This window comes from Heteronotia binoei, chromosome 4 (genome assembly GCF_032191835.1).
Source record: "Heteronotia binoei isolate CCM8104 ecotype False Entrance Well chromosome 4, APGP_CSIRO_Hbin_v1, whole genome shotgun sequence".
In the NCBI taxonomy this organism is placed as follows: Eukaryota; Metazoa; Chordata; class Lepidosauria; order Squamata; family Gekkonidae; genus Heteronotia; species Heteronotia binoei.
In genome coordinates, this window is record NC_083226.1 from 129,774,433 (window position 1) to 129,792,658 (window position 18,226).

At 40.9% G+C, this 18,226-nt stretch overlaps 1 protein-coding gene across 1 annotated transcript in view; it reads left to right on the forward strand.

The window, feature by feature from the left end:
* Positions 1 to 12,560, forward strand: part of HAPLN1 (hyaluronan and proteoglycan link protein 1) — a 48,783-nt gene extending 36,223 nt beyond the window's left edge. The window contains exons 3-4 of the mRNA XM_060235735.1: positions 1,599 to 1,901; positions 11,636 to 12,560. Coding sequence (XP_060091718.1) covers positions 1,599 to 1,901; positions 11,636 to 11,925 — 593 coding nt within the window. The 3' untranslated portion in view covers positions 11,926 to 12,560. The remainder of the gene's footprint in view (positions 1 to 1,598; positions 1,902 to 11,635) is intronic.
* Positions 12,561 to 18,226: the final 5,666 nt, after the last annotated feature.

The window sequence follows — 18,226 nt, forward strand, 5'->3', positions numbered from 1 at the left end:
TGGTTCTGTGCTACCATCCCTACAGAAAGTCCCCATACCAATATTTAAATCGGAGAGATTCTCTTATTTGAACTAAGGTCCTGTGCATTGCATTACCATTGCCACAGTAGCACTTGTTCTGCTGGGCAACTATGTTCCTTGCAAGCTAGCATCCTCCTTAGCACAGTTGACTTAACTGCAGAGATTCTCTAGAAGAATCTGACTGCTGCCTGGGGTACGTTTTCCCATCATAGATGGTGCCCCTGGAGTTGAACCCTCTGATCCAATCCTTTTGAAATTTGGAGTTCTGTGCGGGAGAAGTGCCTGCAACTACTCTGCAAATTTGGCACCTCTACCTCAAATCCCCTCCCCCCAGCCACAATTCATTATACCCTATTTTGTCATTGGCTTCAATGGCCCATAGGCTATAGTGGGGCTTTATATTCAGGAATAGCCAAATATCTCCCAAATCACCAAGGAAGGCCATTCTCCTCACCAATGGCCCCATCCACACTACACTCCTTTCCTCCTGCTCCAGGCTTCATATTCCCTTTCTCCTCCCCTTTACCCTTCTCTTGCCTGGGAATGAGTGCAGCCTGGCTGGACCAGTTACATCCACACTTCTCAGGCCCCTTCCAGGTGGAGGTGTCTGATATCTTCCTAGGCTGGGGCATGAGCTCAGGAGTGAGAGGGTGTCACCATGCTGTGCCTCACCAGGGCTATGGGCATGCCTGGACCAAGACTGTCTTCTCTTCAGTGGTCGCTGTATAAAACTAAAGTAATATATTTCTCTGCTTTACAAGTGAACTGGTAAGAGTTGTACCCTAAGTGCTCCCAGCTGTACTTTACCAAACTGAAGATTTGACTGTTTTTCAGAGAAATGATATCAAGCGGTCACTGATAGCAATTTTTTACAATGGAGAAACCAAAAGGTTTTGGGCAATTCCTGGAGAGGCATGATGTCACTTCTAGGGGAAACCTGGAAGTGATATCAGTTCTTTTTAGTGATCACTGGAAACTCCAACATTGCCCTCCTATGTCCCCAACCCGCCATAGATTCCTTATCAGTACTTTGTCCAGTAATGGAGTTTACATTTATCTATAAAAAGAACTGTTTACTATTGTGGAGATGTAACCAGAAAACAAGATTTCTGTTTAAAAAGCCTTTGCCAAAGAAAATTTATTTCCCAATTTGTTGTTGTTTCTGTGCTAAATCAACCAGTTTCTCCCTTTATGGTTTGTTTACTTATGTATTTGCTTGTTTGTTAATTGTTGCTCTTAGGTTTATGGTGTATATGCACAGGTAGGTGTTGTAGTGTGCAAAACCAAGCAATAACAGTAATATTTCAGTTTGGAAAAAGCCACAGTTGTGAACAGCATGCAGTTAGGAACTGGGAGAATTCCAGAAGAAAGGGTGTGATTCTTTCTTAGAGAAAACTGCTGTCTGAGGAAGCAGCCAAGCAAAATTCTCAGACTAAACAGCTAGTTTGCTGACATCTTTATTTTCCCCCTTCCAATAAATAAGCCATTTTCCCAGTTCCCCTCCAACTCGCTTGTCTTAAAATATTTAAATAATTAACAGTCACTCTAGCATTTTTTTTCTATTTCTCTTTTTTCAGGCATTGTATTTCCCTACTTTCCACGCCTGGGTCGCTATAACCTAAACTTCTATGAGGCCCAGAAAGCCTGCCTGGACCAAGATGCAGTTATAGCTTCATTTGACCAATTGTATGATGCATGGAGGTCAGGTCTAGACTGGTGCAATGCAGGCTGGCTCAGTGATGGATCAGTGCAGTATCCCATCACAAATCCCAGAGAACCTTGTGGAGGAAAGAACACAGTGCCTGGAATTCGAAATTATGGTTTCTCCAACAAAGATCAAAGCAGATATGATGTTTTCTGTTTTACATCTCATTTTAATGGTAAGGAACTGACTGTCTTTTTAAAAAGGAATCTTTTGGTTTCAGCAAATCGCTGCTTTTAAAGTTTAAAAATCGCTGCTTTTTCTACTCTGTCTTTTGTCTGTAGTGACTTCAAGATGGCCCATTTGGAAAATACAAATTTAATAAAAATGTAAAGTAAGTTAAAACAAAACATAATTAAAATAAGAAAATTTAGATAAAGCAGCCATAAAATCAAGTAGCAGATGAAAATAGGCAAGAAGAGATATTCTGAACTTTCGCTTACCAAAACAGAGTTGCCAGGTCCTTCCCGTCAACCAGTCAGGGATGAGGGAAACTTACTTGGAGAAGGAGTAGGGCCCAGGCCTCATTGCCAACAATGCATAGAAAGTTACATCATCACACTAGTGATGTCCAGGTGATGCTCTGGTATTTGGACAAACACCCTATGGAAAAACTGGCTTCTATCATTGAGTTTTTGCCCAAATACCAGAGCATCACTTGGAAGTTGCTGTTGTGATAGCATCATTTCCTTTGCAATTCCAGCCATGAAGCCTGGGCCTTTCTCTTTCTCCAGGTAAGACGCACCAGCTGGCTGATCAGTGGCTGAGAGGGGGCAGGATCTGGCAGCGAGGGACCCTCACCTTCACTGGGGGCAGGGGATCTGGCAACCCTACTTATAGTGCAATCATAAGAACACTTCCTTGGGAATAACCCCTGTTTAATGAACAACAGTAGGATTTTGAGTTAGACCTTAGGATCACTCTCTCAGTTTTGTCACTGAAAAGCAAAAGAGCACCAAGTTAACACCTGGGCACTACTCAAAAATGACACCCTGTCTCTGAAACCACTGATAGAATTGCGGAAGGTGGAGGCACTTGGAATTGAGCTTCTGATAATGATCAGCAAATAATTGCATTTATACTGTAGAGAATTATTCTTCAGGTTTTCACTAGGAAAAAAAAGTGTTTGAAAGCATGTTCATTTAGGGAAAACATTATTGCTATGAAATGAGCTGTCAGTAATTGCAAAACTGAACCAAATAATTTTGTCTCAATTTTGTTTCAGTTGCTAGAAAGAAATGTACTTTCTTGATAAGAACTGGCCCTGGTAGATGAAATTTAGTCTTATAAGAGCTTGTGCCACTGTACTATACTGCTAATATTTCCTGAAGAAATGGGTAATTGAAAGATCAATTGTCAACTAACTTGGGCAACTTAATATATGTATTTTTCTGCCATTTTGAGCTCCCCCCCCTTTTTTTTGCTGCATCTGCCATATGAATGCAAAATGCAATAATATAGCTTTTTATGGCTTAGATCCTGTGTACACATGAAGCTGCTTTATACTGAGGCAGACCACTGGTCCATCAAGATCAGTATTGTCTACTTGGACTGGTAACAGCTCTCCAAGTTCTTAGGCAGAAGTCTCTCACATCATCTCATACCCAATCCTTTTAACTGGAGATACTGGGGTTTGAACTTGGGATTTTCTGCATGCTCTATCACTAAGACATGGACCTCTCCTCACTAGTTCTTCCGGCAGTGGTGCTTTCCTCCAGTACAAGGAACCTTTCCTTGATGCACAGAAGCCTTGTTTGATAGGGGAAGTTCTCTTGTACAAAAGAAAAGCAGCAGTTCTAGCAGAACAGATTGATAGACTCTAATCCCATATTTCTAGTTGGAGGACAAGAGAAAGGAAAGTTGAGAGGGTGAGGGAAGAGGTAGCTTGTCACTTCTTCTATAACTAAGTATGTGTTGTTAAAATAAGGCACGTTATTACACTTCACACATGCCCCTGTTTTTATAGTTTTATAGCACAAAGTGTCTTAAAATGAATATATAAAGGCGCTTTCAATCCATATTCATAAATGAGGAGGGAAGAAAATAAGTGTTACAATGGAAAGTAATTTCTACACGTAATTGGCATCAAGGATTAATCTGCTATTAGATCTTAGCTCTCTGGTATCTGTAATCATTGCCAGGACCCAATTCTGGAACTGGTGAACACATAATGAATTAAAAGGACACAAAAGCAGATGCAGAATGTTTTCCCACTACCACTAAATAAATCCAGACAGGAGAGGGCCTTCAGATCTGAAAGTAGTGTGTCCTGCTATGTTGAGGCCTGCAATGACTTTTTCTAGATTTAATTATTTGGCATGGCCAAAACTGACTAAGAAAACTTGGTAGAGCTGGACAGGGCTTGAGCCTCTCTTTTGACTAGTGTTCTCTCTAAGCTGAGTTAGTGTGAGCTAGCTCACAGTTTTTTAATCTCTGGCTCACACATTTTTGTCTTAGCTCAGGAAAAATGGCTCCAGAGCAAAGTAATTTATGCAGCAGCTCACAGTTTTTTTTGCCAGTAGCTCACTTTATTTCAGCATCTCAAAAAGTAGAATTTTTGCTCACAAGACTCCACAGCTTAGAGGGAACACTGCTTTTGACACAGCAGCTATTAAATTAGGGTTGACTACTAAATGCACACTCTCTTACTCTCATTTGTCCCATGTATTTATTAACTTTATATACAGGAAAGTTGTATGTATTCATCAAAGACACACATCAAAATGTCATGTACACCTCATGAAAACCAGAGTCTCTGCAAGGGTAGGACAAAATCCAAGGTTATTGGTTTCCCTGGAGACTCATAGAGCCTGCGTTGTTTGGGTTGGTCTGGCTGATATGTGGTAGAAAGGCAGCTCTTAGTAGATGTGATAAAAACAAACAAGGAAGGTGTGGAATAACAGACAAAAGACTCCAGTTTTTTTAATCTACAATTCAGTTAACAGAATACCAAGGAAAACGTTCTTTACAGGAAGTTCTATAGCTTCAGCATCACCACAGAAGAAAATGTATAGATCTTCTGGCCCTTTAATGATCTTCCACTGAAACCCTGTGCAGGCTACCCTGTTTGCCAGATGCAAGACTGGTATCCACTCTGACTTCCCCAATACAGAGGGACTCATTTTCTCATGGTGGTCCTTGTTACACTGAAGTACCTTTTTGTAAGGACAGGTGAAAACTGTTCTTTTCTCCAGACCTTTGATAATTGCTAATAAGACTGGGATTTCCCCCCCCCCCCCGCTCCCCTGCTTTTTCTTGCCTTTGTGATTTATGACTTAATAACTCTTGATTTTAATATATTCTTAATATGGTGGGTATATATTTTGTGAACTGCTTTGAAAGTTTTTAAGTTACAAAAGTGTAGAAAACAGTTTCATTTAGACACTTAAACCCCATTTTTCTTCCCAATGTGATCCCAAAGTAGGTTACATCATTCTCCTCTCTTCCATTTTATCTTCTCAGCAAAAAAAAAAAACAAACCCCAAAAATACCCCTGTAAGTAGATAGGCTGAGAGAGACAGTGACTAGCTCAAGATCACTGAGCCAAATCTCATGTCAGTGGGGATTTGTGCCTGGATCTCCCAGATTCTGTTTCAACATTCTGCCACTACCCTATTCTGGTTTTCAAAGAATGTGAAACCCTATTGCAAAAGGGCATCCTTTTGCAATCCCCCTAATGCAGTTCCTCTGCACTGGAGGAAGGAGAACATAAGAACATAAGAGAAGCCATGTTAGATCAAACCAGTGGCCCGTTCAGTCCAACACTTTGTGTCACACAGTGGCCAAAAAACCCCCCAGGTGTCATCAGGAGTCTATCAGTGGGGCCAGGACACTAGAAGCCCTCCCACTGTTACCCATCCCAAGCACCAAGAATTGAGAGCATCACTGCCCTAGACAGAGAGTTCCAACAATACGCTGTGACTAATAGCTGATAGCAACAATACACTATGGCTAATAGCTGTATTAGCCACATATAGTAGGGGAAAAGACAAAGGGAGAAACATTCTTTAAGATAGATTGTGGTCAGGTTATGTATAGAAGTTGCCTTTTTATGTCCTATTAATTATTTTTTTACTGAAAATGAGGAAGCAGCAGAACCACAACTTGACAAATCAATAAATGCCTAGAAACCACTGTGTTGTATAACAGCAAAGACAGAAATAAGAAACCCAACAGATTCCATTGTTTAGTAACACATTTGACTCTTTTTCCTGACTCACATTTCAAGGCCTCATGAATGTGACTTTATGCATGGTGCAGAACAGATGTTTGGCCTGTATCCCACAAGCAAAGAGATTCTCCGTTTGTATAAATAGGGAGTTGTCCAAAAAGACCGCCACAACCACGTTTCACTTTAAAAGGGGTAAATACACTGAGATGAGGAGGCATGTGAGGAGGAAACTGAAAGGAAAGGTACATACGGTCAAAACCCTTGGGGAAGCTTGGAGGCTATTTAAAACTATAATCCTAGAAGCTCAGATAAAATACATACCACAAGTTAGGAAAGGCACAAACAGGCATAAGAAAAGGCCTGCATGGTTAACAAACAAAGTAATGGAAGCTGTAAAAGGTAAGAAGGACTCCTTTATGCGGTGGAAAACCAGTCCAAGTGAGATTAGTAAAAGGGAACACAGGCTGTGGCAAATCAAATGCAAGACTGTGATCAGGCAGGCAAAAAGGGACTATGAGGAGCATATTGCAAAAAACATAAAGACCAACAATAAAACTTTCTTCAAATATATTAGAAGTAGGAAACCAGCCAGGGAGGCAGTGGGGCCCTTGGATGACCATGGGGTAAAAGGATTACTGAAGGAGGATAGGGAAATGGCTGAGAAGCTAAATGAATTTTTTGCCTCCGTCTTCACTGTGGAAGACGAGAACTTTTTGCCCGCCCCAGAACCACTAATTTTGGAAGGGGTGTTGAAAGACCTGAGTCAGATTGAGGTGACAAAAGAGGAGGTCCTACAACTGATAGACAAATTAAAAACTAATAAGTCACCGGGTCCGGATGGCATACATCCGAGAGTTCTGAAAGAACTCAAAGTTGAACTTGTGGATCTTCTAAAAAAATCTGTAATCTTTCATTGAAATCTGCCTCCGTTCCTGAGGACTGGAAGGTGGCAAATGTCACCCCCATCTTTAAAAAGGGTTGCAGAGGAGATTCGGGAAATTACAGGCCAGTCAGTCTGACTTCAATACCGGGAAAGTTGGTAGAAACCATTATCAAGGACAGAATGAGTAGGCACATTGATGAACACGGGTTATTGAGGAAGACTCAGCATGGGTTCTGCAAGGGAAGATCTTGCCTCACTAACCTGTTACATTTCTTTGAGGGGGTGAACAAACATGTGGACAAAGGCGACCCGATAGATGTTGTTTACCTTGACTTCCAGAAAGCTTTTGATAAAGTTCCTCATCAAAGGCTCCTTAGAAAACTTGAGAGTCATGGAGTAAAAGGACAGGTCCTCTTGTGGATCAAAAACTGGCTTAGTAATAGGAAGCAGAGAGTCAGTATAAATGGGCAGTCTTCACAGTGGAGGACAGTAAGCAGTGGGGTGCCACAGGGCTCGGTACTGGGTCCCATGCTCTTTAACTTGTTCATAAATGATTTAGAGTTGGGAGTGAGCAGTGAAGTGGCCAAGTTTGCGGATGACACTAAATTGTTCAGGGTGGTGAGAACCAGAGAGGATTGTGAGGAACTCCAAAGGGATCTGTTGAGGCTGGGTGAGTGGGCGTCAACGTGGCAGATGTGGTTCAATGTGGCCAAGTGCAAAGTAATGCACATTGGGGCCAAGAATCCCAGCTACAAATACAAGTTGATGGGGTGTGAACTGGCAGAGACTGACCAAGAGAGAGATCTTGGGGTCGTGATAGATAACTCACTGAAAATGTCAAGACAGTGTGCGTCTGCAATAAAAAAGGCCAACGCCATGCTGGGAATTATTAGGAAGGGAATTGAAAACAAATCAGCCAGTATCATAATGCCCCTGTATAAATCGATGGTGCGGTCTCATTTGGAGTACTGTGTGCAGTTCTGGTCGCCGCACCTCAAAAAGGATATTATAGCATTGGAGAAAGTCCAGAGAAGGGCAACTAGAATGATTAAAGGGCTGGAGCACTTTCCCTATGAAGAAAGGTTGAAACGCTTGGGACTCTTTAGCTTGGAGAAACGTCGACTGTGGGGTGACATGATAGAGGTTTACAAGATAATGCATGGGATGGAGAAAGTAGAGAAAGAAGTACTTTTCTCCCTTTCTCACAATACAAGAACTTGTGGGCATTCGATGAAATTGCTGAGCAGAAAGGTTAAAACGGATAAAAGGAAGTACTTCTTCCCCCAAAGGGTGATTAACATGTGGAATTCACTGCCACAGGAGGTGGTGGCGGCCACAAGTATAGCCAACTTCAAGAGGGGTTTAGATAAAAATATGGAGCACAGGTCCATCAGTGGCTATTAGCCACAATGTATGTGTGTATATAAAATTTTTTGTCACTGTGTGACACAGAGTGTTGGACTTGATGGGCCATTGGCCTGATCCAACATGGCTTCTCTTATGTTCTTATGTTCTCCCAATTTCTGCTTGAGCTAGGGTTGCCAAGTCCAATTCAAGAAATATCTAAAGACTTTGGGGGTGGAGCCAGGAGACTTTGGGGGTGGAGCCAAGATCAAGGCTGTGACAAGCATAATTGAACTCCAAAGGGAGTTCTGGCCATCACATTTAAAGGGACAGCACACCTTTTCAATTCCTTCCTTCCATAGGAAATAGTGAAGGATAGGGGCACCTTCTTTTGGGGCTCATAGAATTGGACCCCCTGGTCCAATCCTTTTGAAACTTGGGGGGTATTTTGGGGAGAGGAACTAGATGCTATACTGAAAATTAGGTGCCTCTACCCCAAAAAACAGGCCCCCCAGAGCCCCAGATACCCGCAGATAAATTCTCTATGATTTTCTATGGGAATATATCTCCATAGAAAATAACAGAGTTCCCAGCAGACATTTCCCTCCCCTCCCCCCCCCCCCGCTTTCTAATGACCCTGAAGCAGGGGGAGTGCCTCCAAACCGAGGGATCCCCTGCCCCCACCTGGGGATTGGCAACCCTAGCTTGAGCACTGCATTTATTTGCTTTAAAGCATGAAAAGACTAAACCATTACTTTGCTTTGGGCGAAGATGCTTCAAACCCGAGTTTGCATCTCCAAAACAAATATCATTGAAAGCCATAGTTAAAACACTGTATAAATGTTTACCTGATCTATATCTAGCTTAGTTGCCCCATAGCAGGTTAATTACATTTATGCAAGTAACTCCTATTCCATTTATGCATTGGTATAAATGAAAGAAATATTTTTAAAAGACTAAGGCAAATCAGCATTGAAAATGCAGTTCATACCCTGAAAATGTACATAGGTTATGTTATTTCTTTGCAGGAATTTAGGACATTTCCCTGTGGCAGTAACTATGAGATGGGAGTTAAAGCAGAACCTCTGCTATTGCATATTGCTGAGTCAGAGCAAGCTTGTATCTACTGATCTGGCCATAAGTCCTGGTTTTCCCTGTACCTCCATCACACAAACATGTACATGCACACCTGCATTACATAATTGCAGAAGCTGCTGCCTTTACATCTCAAGTTGTATGTGTGTGCGGGGTTTTTTTTTTCCTTCTTTCTTTCAAGTGGAATTTAGGGGAAAGAGAAGGAAGAGCTTATAAACCAACTGCAGGCGGTATTTGCATTAGGGTTGCCTACCTCCAAGAGGGAACTGGAAAACTCCTTGAATTAATTGATCTGCAGACAACAGGATTGATTAGTTTTCCTAGAGAAAATGGCAGCTTTGGAGAGCAGATCTGTGGTAACATCCCCACAGAACTCCTATCCCAAACTTCCCCCCTCTACCCCAAATCTCCAGGAATTTCTGAACCCAGAGCTAGCAGCCTTAATTTAAGTAGATGCATCTTGATAAACAATGGACTTATGAGTTCCATTTTTCCCCAGTTAATTATCATAAAAAGGGGTTCTGAAAGTTCTGAACTCTTAGAACATCCTGGGCTATTCCAGATCGGCCCATTCTGTGCCCTCCCCTCACTGTTCCCTCATGGCTTCTGTCACTCTTGCAAGAAATGAAGAGTGCTTTGCCCTATACTTTTTTAAATTTCATGCAGATAACGTTTAGGTAACAAGAGGCCAGATCCCTGGGCCCTTGTTAGGATTGAAAGCCTTACCAACAGAAGCTTTCCAGTTTACCAGTATCCAGTAACCATAGTTTCTTGGTGTTTCTAAGATTCTGCTAAGCTTATTTACAAGCCTACCCACAATTCAAAGTGCATTGTTTCTAACTAGGGTGTCCAAGTCCCACCCCCACCTCACTAGGGTGTCCAAGTCCCACCTCAGTGGGGTACAGTGGCATAGATCTATCCTCCAACCCATCCATTTTCTCCAGGGGAACTGTAGTCTAGATATGAGCTCCAGGTCCCACCTGGAGTTTGGCATCCCTATTTGTAACCTTGTTCCATAGCCAGTGTGGTATAGTAGTTAAATTGTCAGCCTAGAGCAGGGGTGGCCAAACTAGCTTCATGAAAGAGCCACATAGAGTACATGACAGATACTCAAGAGCCACAAGGTGACTTGCAAGGGAAGTGGGGGGTGGGAAGAGAGGGGGAGGGAGAAAGGAAGGAAGGAAGATGGGGAGGGAGAAGGAAGGAATGAAAGGAAGGAAGGATGAAAGAGAGAGAGGGAGGAGGAGGGGAAACAAAGAAAAAGAAAAAAAACAGTTGGGGAGGAAGGGGGGAGGGAGAAGGGGGGAGAAGAAAGGGAGAGACCAAGCTTAGTGACTTCTCTTGCCGAGTGGGTAAACCACCCAGGAAAAGAAGCTAACCCCAGAATCTCTGTGTAGCAGGGAGGTCTCTCCTCATTGCATGGAGACCCTGCTTGCAGGCTTCTCTTGCCAGGCTACTTGCCTGGGAAGAGAAGCTGGCCACGGGATCTATGTGCAGCGTGGAGGTCTATCTGCTTGCTGTACGGAGACCCCGCTTGCAGGCTTCTCTTGCTGGCCAGGATCTCCATGTGAGGAGCTCTCTCTCTGTTGCATGCAGCCCTGGCTTGGAGACTTCTCTTCCTAGGCAGTAAAAGCCACTTGCCAAGAAAGCTGGCACCAGGATCTCTGTGCAGCAGGGAGCTCTTTCCCAGTTGCATACAGACCCAGTTTGGATGCTTCCCTTGCCTTGGATGGTTTAAACTGCCTGGAAAGAGAAGCCTCCGAGCCAGCCGTGTTGCCAAGGGGGAAGATGGTGCTGGAGGGAATGTGGGGGGAGGGGTAGCAAGCCTTTGGGAGCCACACCACAGGGGGTAAAGAGCCACATGTGACTCATGAGCCATGGTTGGCAACCCTTGGCCTAGAGTCTGGGAGTCACAGGTCTAAATCTTCCACATCAGGTCGCCAGGTAACCTTGGGCCAGTCACACATTCTTAGTCTAACCTATCCTACAGGGAGAATATTGTAATCCACCATGAGTCCCCATTGGGAAGAAAGGTGGTATATGAATGAAATAAAATTTAGCAATATTAATGTAATATGAAGAAATTTTCTACTCCCTGTGCTTGCATGTGAATTATATTTTTTTTACTAAAACAGTTGACTTTATTTGATTATGCTTGTAACTATTCATAAAATCTGAAAATTATTGATGAATTTTGAATTTTCTCCTTCCCTTTTTTCCTTCTGTATCCCACTTTTTTAAAACTAAAAAAAAAATCATGAGAAAAAATATTTTCTAATGGGACCTATTTTAAAAGAGCTAGAATTCTAATTTGATAGTTGTAAAATAATACTCTTTTATTAGAATCAGGAAATTTTTATTTTATTTTATTCATCTTTTCATTTATCTAATACATGTTTGTTTTTTTTCCTCTCATAAGGCCGTTTTTATTACCTAATACATCCAACCAAACTGACCTATGATGAAGCCGTTCAAGCCTGCCTCAAAGATGGTGCACAGATTGCTAAAGTAGGCCAAATATTTGCAGCCTGGAAGCTTCTAGGATATGACCGCTGTGATGCCGGCTGGCTGGCTGATGGCAGTGTCCGGTACCCCATCTCCAAGCCAAGAAAACGCTGTAGTCCTAATGAAGCAGCAGTCCGCTTTGTAGGCTTTCCAGATAAAAAGCACAAGCTCTATGGTGTCTACTGTTTCCGGTCATACCAGTGAACATACCTACAGCACAGCAATGTCCAATCCATCAAGAACATGTGAAGGATTTTCTTTCAGTATGAACTCATGCAAGTTACCAAAACTGTGATAAATCTTTTTTACTTACTGTAAAAAGTCATTTTCATAAAACCAATTTGTTAATTTGTTTTTGTTGTTTTTTAAAGCTATCATTCAATAGATATTTTAAATTAATATAATTTAAAGGAAGCTCTAGGTAAGGAAGTATTTAAAGTGTAATTGTTTAAGCTACATCATTCCAACAACAAAGCATATTTTTGGTGAATGGGGCATGCAATAGCTTGCTGATTGCTATGACTACATTAAGGAATGTAAGGCTACTCAAAGCAACAACAAAAAAAGCTATCCAAGGACAAAGTTTACATATTTGTATCATGTCAAAATAGACCAAAGGATAATTATTGTGATCTGAGGTCTGAACTACACTCATCTTATTCTTAACTGGCATTCCATGTGGTTTGAATTTTTAAGACAAAATTTAAACCCACAGTGTTTATGAAACATGTTTAAATCATGTTTGTTTATTTTAGCAAAACAACGTGCTAAATAATTCCATAACATTCCAGCAAGGACAGTCAGATCTTCTGAAAAAAAAATCTTTGTTTCATTGTGTATACAGTTTTCCTGTTTTCCTTTCCCTGTCTAACTGAGCCACCCTAGTAGTTTGTTTTCTTCTTTCCTAAGGAACTCTGGCTGTCCCACCCTGTCACAGTATAATATTTTGGCTATTTGCTCAGCCTAGGAATTTGAGGGAAGTACTGGGAGCCCCTCTTAACTTAAATGGCAGTCAAGACATTTTTATATTCCAAATTGTCAAAACATTTTATTTAACATTGAGTCGAAAGGTCAGATGAAATCAGGGGTTGAAATTTCTGAGGTAAAGCAGTACATGCACAGACTTTAGTTTCAGGCAAATGAGTTTCTTAAACTTGTCATTGTGACAAATCTTTATGTCGAGAGGCTTTTGTTCCAGTGTTTTCCCCAAACATCTCAAGTATACTTTCTTTGAGTATTCTTTTGGTTTCCAGAAGGCTGGTACATGCTTTCCAGTACCCAAATCCTTTCTCTTGTAACACCAGTACTCATCATTAGTTTTTAACTGACTCAAGGTCTCTAAAGACAGTTTCTAACCACACCAGGCCAGGGATCTCTGCACTCTTCAGAAATATCACCCTATTTAGACTCTAGAAGATCTATCTCCTTTCCTTGGCCCAAATGGGAGTCTCTGTCTAACTATCCACTCATCCTTGCCAACTTTACCTCAGTACTCCTGTTTGTGTTAAACTGCTCTCAGTCAGGGCTGAATTCTGAAACCTTCAGTACTCTTCACAGCTAGATCTGAAATCAGACTGAATTGTCCTCAGCATCCACTTCAGAAGTCTTCCTCTGTTCAGCTGATGATAATCAGTCAGGTCTCTTGGAGCAGCCAGTCACTCAAGACTCTCTGTTAACCCTTCACAGACCTTTACTAGTTTGTACAGCACTTCTAAGCATTTAAAAGTGCAGTCTGTTACAGAAGTAGAAACATGTATATGAGTAATTAAGAGTGGACCCTACTTTCTCCTTAATGCCACCTAAATATGGCTGGAATACTTTGCATTACCTTTGAGTAGCTTTATGGAGGCTTTTATTTTTTAAAAAAATTCAAAAAGCCATTTTGCTAAGCTGCATTTAGCATCTACTCAGGGCAGTTATATATTAATGAACTGCTGGACAGAAAACAAATGTATTGAATTTAGCAGCTTGATTTCATGTTAGCTTTTAAAATATTATTGTCTTTATAAATGGAACATTAAAATATTTAATACTTCTTTCTTAGGTACATACATAAGAGTTAAACACTTCAATGAATTTTGACACTTACCCATTCTGGTGATTTAGAAGATAACTTTTCATTAGGAAAGGGAAACACAGTCAGTTTCCTGTGTTCATTCCAATTAATGTGTGTCTGAAAGCCCTTGTATGGATATTTTCATTCATTTTAATAGCAATGACAGCAGCTCCATGCATGCTTTCCTTTTGCTATGGAGCTAGGGTTGTCAGGTACTTCCTAGCAACCAAAGGGGGATAGGAGGGGACTTACCAGGAGAAAGAGGAAGGCTAAGGCCACATCACTGGCATCACATGGAAAATGATATCCTCATGCTTTGACATTGTTTAACACTCTGGTATTTGGACAAAAGCTCTATGATAAAAAAAACAACAACAACAGCTTCTATCAGAGTTTTCCCCCAAATATCAGTGTCACCTAGACATTGCTGGCATGATCACACTTCCTGTGTGATGCTGGTTAAGTGATCTGGGCCTTCCTCTTTTCCTGGTAAGTCCATCCTCCATCCAGTTGATTGGTGTGGGGGACAGGGCATGGTGGCAGGGGACCCCTGCTTCCACCCTGGCAACCCTATATGAAGCTCTTCCATAACTGAATAAGGAAGCTCTTGAGGAGCAAGACTGTGGTGTGTTGAAATGTTCATGTTCATAAATGAGCCCTGGATCAAGAACAATGTAGCCAGTTACACCATCATCATTTTCAGTTCCAGACTGAACACTATGGAGACTCCAGGATAATTTCGCAAATTGTGTGCTGTATCATTCAGAATTATCAATCAGAGATTTTGCCTTTACTCATATGGAGAATTAAAGGAGCAATGGAGATCTCTGAAAATATCTCTGTTTAATGGAGCTAATTCTCAGATGGAATATAAAAAGAGCAATGTATGCTGAATAGACTTTCTTACAAGCTTAACCATACAGACCTGAATAGAGGTACACCATTCTCTGTCCATTCAAATCAATGGGTTTAAAAGATTGTAACTCTAATTAGGATTATACTGTTAAATGCCATTGAAAATTACAGAACCAGTTGGTCAGAAATAGGATTGCCAAGTCCCTCCGCTGCTCTGGTGGGGGACTCTGATGATGTCACCTAGAAGTGGTACCATAGAGTTTTACTGTGAATCCTAGAGCATCCCAGGTGCAATGTACCCAGCACAATGACATCACTTCTGGGTGACATCATCATGCAGGGCACATCACATGATGACAGGACTCTTTGGGGTTGGGGATCCCCCAGTGGCTTGCTCCGTGCCGGTGGGTTGGGGGCCCCAAAGCAGGGGATGCGCCGCCCCCGGTGGAAGCTTGGCAGCCCTAGTCAGAAATAAGTTCAGTGTTATTGCTTTCAATTGGGCAGTCATGACGATTGATGTGGACTGGGTCCATAGACTCCTAATCTCAGCTTTGCACTGCTTTCAGAAATGTGTTTAGCTTATTTCCAAATGAGATAGTTTCCTAATATTATGTTTGTGCTATGATATAAGAAACACTGTCTAGAAATGATTGGGGTATATATGTCCAACAGATTGTTCCCTTGACAGCTTGCACTTGAATAAGGTGATACATTATGAAAGTTAAATTGGAGGAACTCTCTACCATCCCACTTGGCAACCTATTGGCAAAAGCAGTAGAGCAATTTTAAATATTGCTGGAGTTCAATGAAATAGGGGGAATGAAGGCAAGCAGTTTTCCAGCTTCTGAGCATTCATTAACTATGTGGATGGGACAGACTTTGGCAATTTAATGTGGGAACAAACTTTTGAAGGTTCAAAAAGAGAGGATTTGGGTTTTTAAAAAATGAGTAGGTATCCTTTGTGCTTTGTAAGTATTGTTCCATGGGGTGGTTCTGCCCCACAGTCTGGTTTCCTGTCTTCCTATTTTATTTGGAGAATTTCAGAATTTTTTCCCTGAGTACATAGTTTTCATTTCAGGTCTTTTTGTTTCTCACACATATATCACCCGCAACAGGATTTTTGGGCACGCTGATTTAATCACTACATTTATATTTATAAATATTCAAGGTCATTTGTTTTTATTCTGCATTTTTTTCCCTTCAGGCAAACAAGAGTGTGTTCAGGATGTTGTATCAAGTCATTTCAGGGAGTGTGTCACAGACAGCATATTAAAACAAAACCATTGGAACTAACTAGTGAAGAAGAAAAAAATGAATTTCAGATCCCTTAGGCAACCAATTATTGTTGGATTTACAATTAATAATAAAGACCACATGGAACTCTTTCCTTGGCTGTATGTTTCTTGATTCAAATAGTTCAAGAAAAGCAGTATTTAAATTTTTTGCATTTTCTAATATATAAATGAGATAGGACAGAATGGATGGCATGCTTTTATGAATGTTTTTGTGCAGATATTTTTGAGAGAAATAATAAATCCATTTCCGGAACTGTTGATTCTTCAATATGAAAGACCTGCCTTTAACTAGGCTAATATGTGGTATAAGAGGCACAGAAATGAACTGTAGTGTGGGAGTATTATGATGGTCTTTTTTGCTATTTCACATAAAAACTGTAGCTGTGTATGACTTTATAAGGCATGTGGATTAAAAAACAAACAAATAACTTCCTTCTTGTTAGTCTGTATATTGCCACAAAACTATTTGGCTGCATGTCACAAATAAATCTCTATTTGTGATATAAATGAGGAAGTCTTCTGGTTTATGCACTCCCATCTTCTGCTCTATCTCACTGTAATTTTTGAGACATCTAAATTAAACTATGAGGTTCTTTTAGATCTTGCCCTGACTATAGATCCCCAAGCTGTATTTATGGCATGGAATTCTTTTCTTTGACTTCACTTGGTGCAGCAGCTGTTTCCCCTCTTGGAAGCAGGTGATTTTATCACAGCTGTCCATCCTTTCTCAATATCCAGGTTGATTATTGTAGGGGGGGGGCTGTATTTGAAGTGTATTCAAAAACCTCAACTAGCTTGGAATTTTGTTAAATGGAACCTGTCATAGTGAGCATATCTCATTGATGCCAAAAAAGCTGCACTAACTTCCAGTATGTATTGACCCATTTACCCTAAAGAGTCTTTGATCAGAGTACATGGAGGATCAACGTCTTCAGTATGAATGTGCCTCTTCATAAAGGTCATCATCTGAATTTTTAAAAAATAACAAATTGTATCATGTTCTTTTGCCTACAGAACAGCAATTTGTTGCTGTATGTTAGCCAGCCATTATAACAAAATGGGGTTAGATAGAATAAGGAACTCTTCAATTTTTCAGCTAGGAAGAGAGAAAGAAGGGAAAGAATGTGCAAGCCAGAGGATTTCTGGCTTATTCCTCTCATAGATTAATGTATGTGATGTCCGCATGCAGTCTTGTAGTTTTGACCACTAGAGACCAACATGTCTATCCCTGTAGAATTTATGAGCCAGTGTTTCTAGTTCATGTAATCATACTGCATCTGTACTAATTCATTTCCTTCAAATATCATCCTGGATTTTGAAGATTCTAGTCCTAGATCTGCACTTAAGGGATAACTTTTTATCATTCTGTTTGAATTTGAGGATTCTGTAAAGACTCCTGTGCATTTTACTCTTGATAAAGCTTTTCATTGCAGCCATTTGTTACCATGTACACAGGCAGTTATAGACATTAAACACTGTTTATAGACATTAAACAAAAAGTGTAGCCTTATACTGAAGCTGTTTAACATCCTTGAAAATTCCTTGCTGAGAAGGATAAGGAAAAACAAATTGACAGGACATCAATGTATCTTTTTAATAATGTGGTCTTGTGATGATTGTGTGTCCATATTACTTTGGATTAAAGTCGATATTTTAGCTGGAGGCTAAATTTATTGGAAGTTAACAGGAGAGTATGGGGACTTTAACAAACTTCAGTGTGTTAGAAGTTCCTGGTGTAAAGTCCCTGTGCCTCAGTTCCTCAGAAGCAAGTGACCACAGAGTAAGTAGGGGCAGACAGGTACACACTAAACTTCCTGCTTAATGTCTACTGTCACAGTCTTCCTTTGAGATACAGATGAGCACTTCTAGGGGAAAAGCAACTTCTTCCTCTCTTTCTTTCTTCCTGCTTCCATGCATACAAGATAGTAGCTGCAGGATGCTCCTCTCTGCATTCCCCCCCCCCATCTGCCAGATAGATAGCTTGGGATCTGTCTCTTTCTTTTAATCTTCATTATCAGACATGTATTTCTGTAATAATTGTTATTGTTTAGTTTCAACTAGAAATGGTGGCCCTGTGTAACTTTGCAACCACATGCAGCCACATGTGCTGCATTCACAACTACTTAATAATGCACTTTCAATCCACTTTCAAAGCACCTTCCAACTGGATTTTATGTATATGATCACAGCCATGGTTTGTTCAGATTCGATACAAGCAGCTGCTGCATTAAAGCTTTGTGTGCCCTGCTAACTAAAGAAGGATTTGGACCTACCAGAACCAGTACCCTTACCATCACAG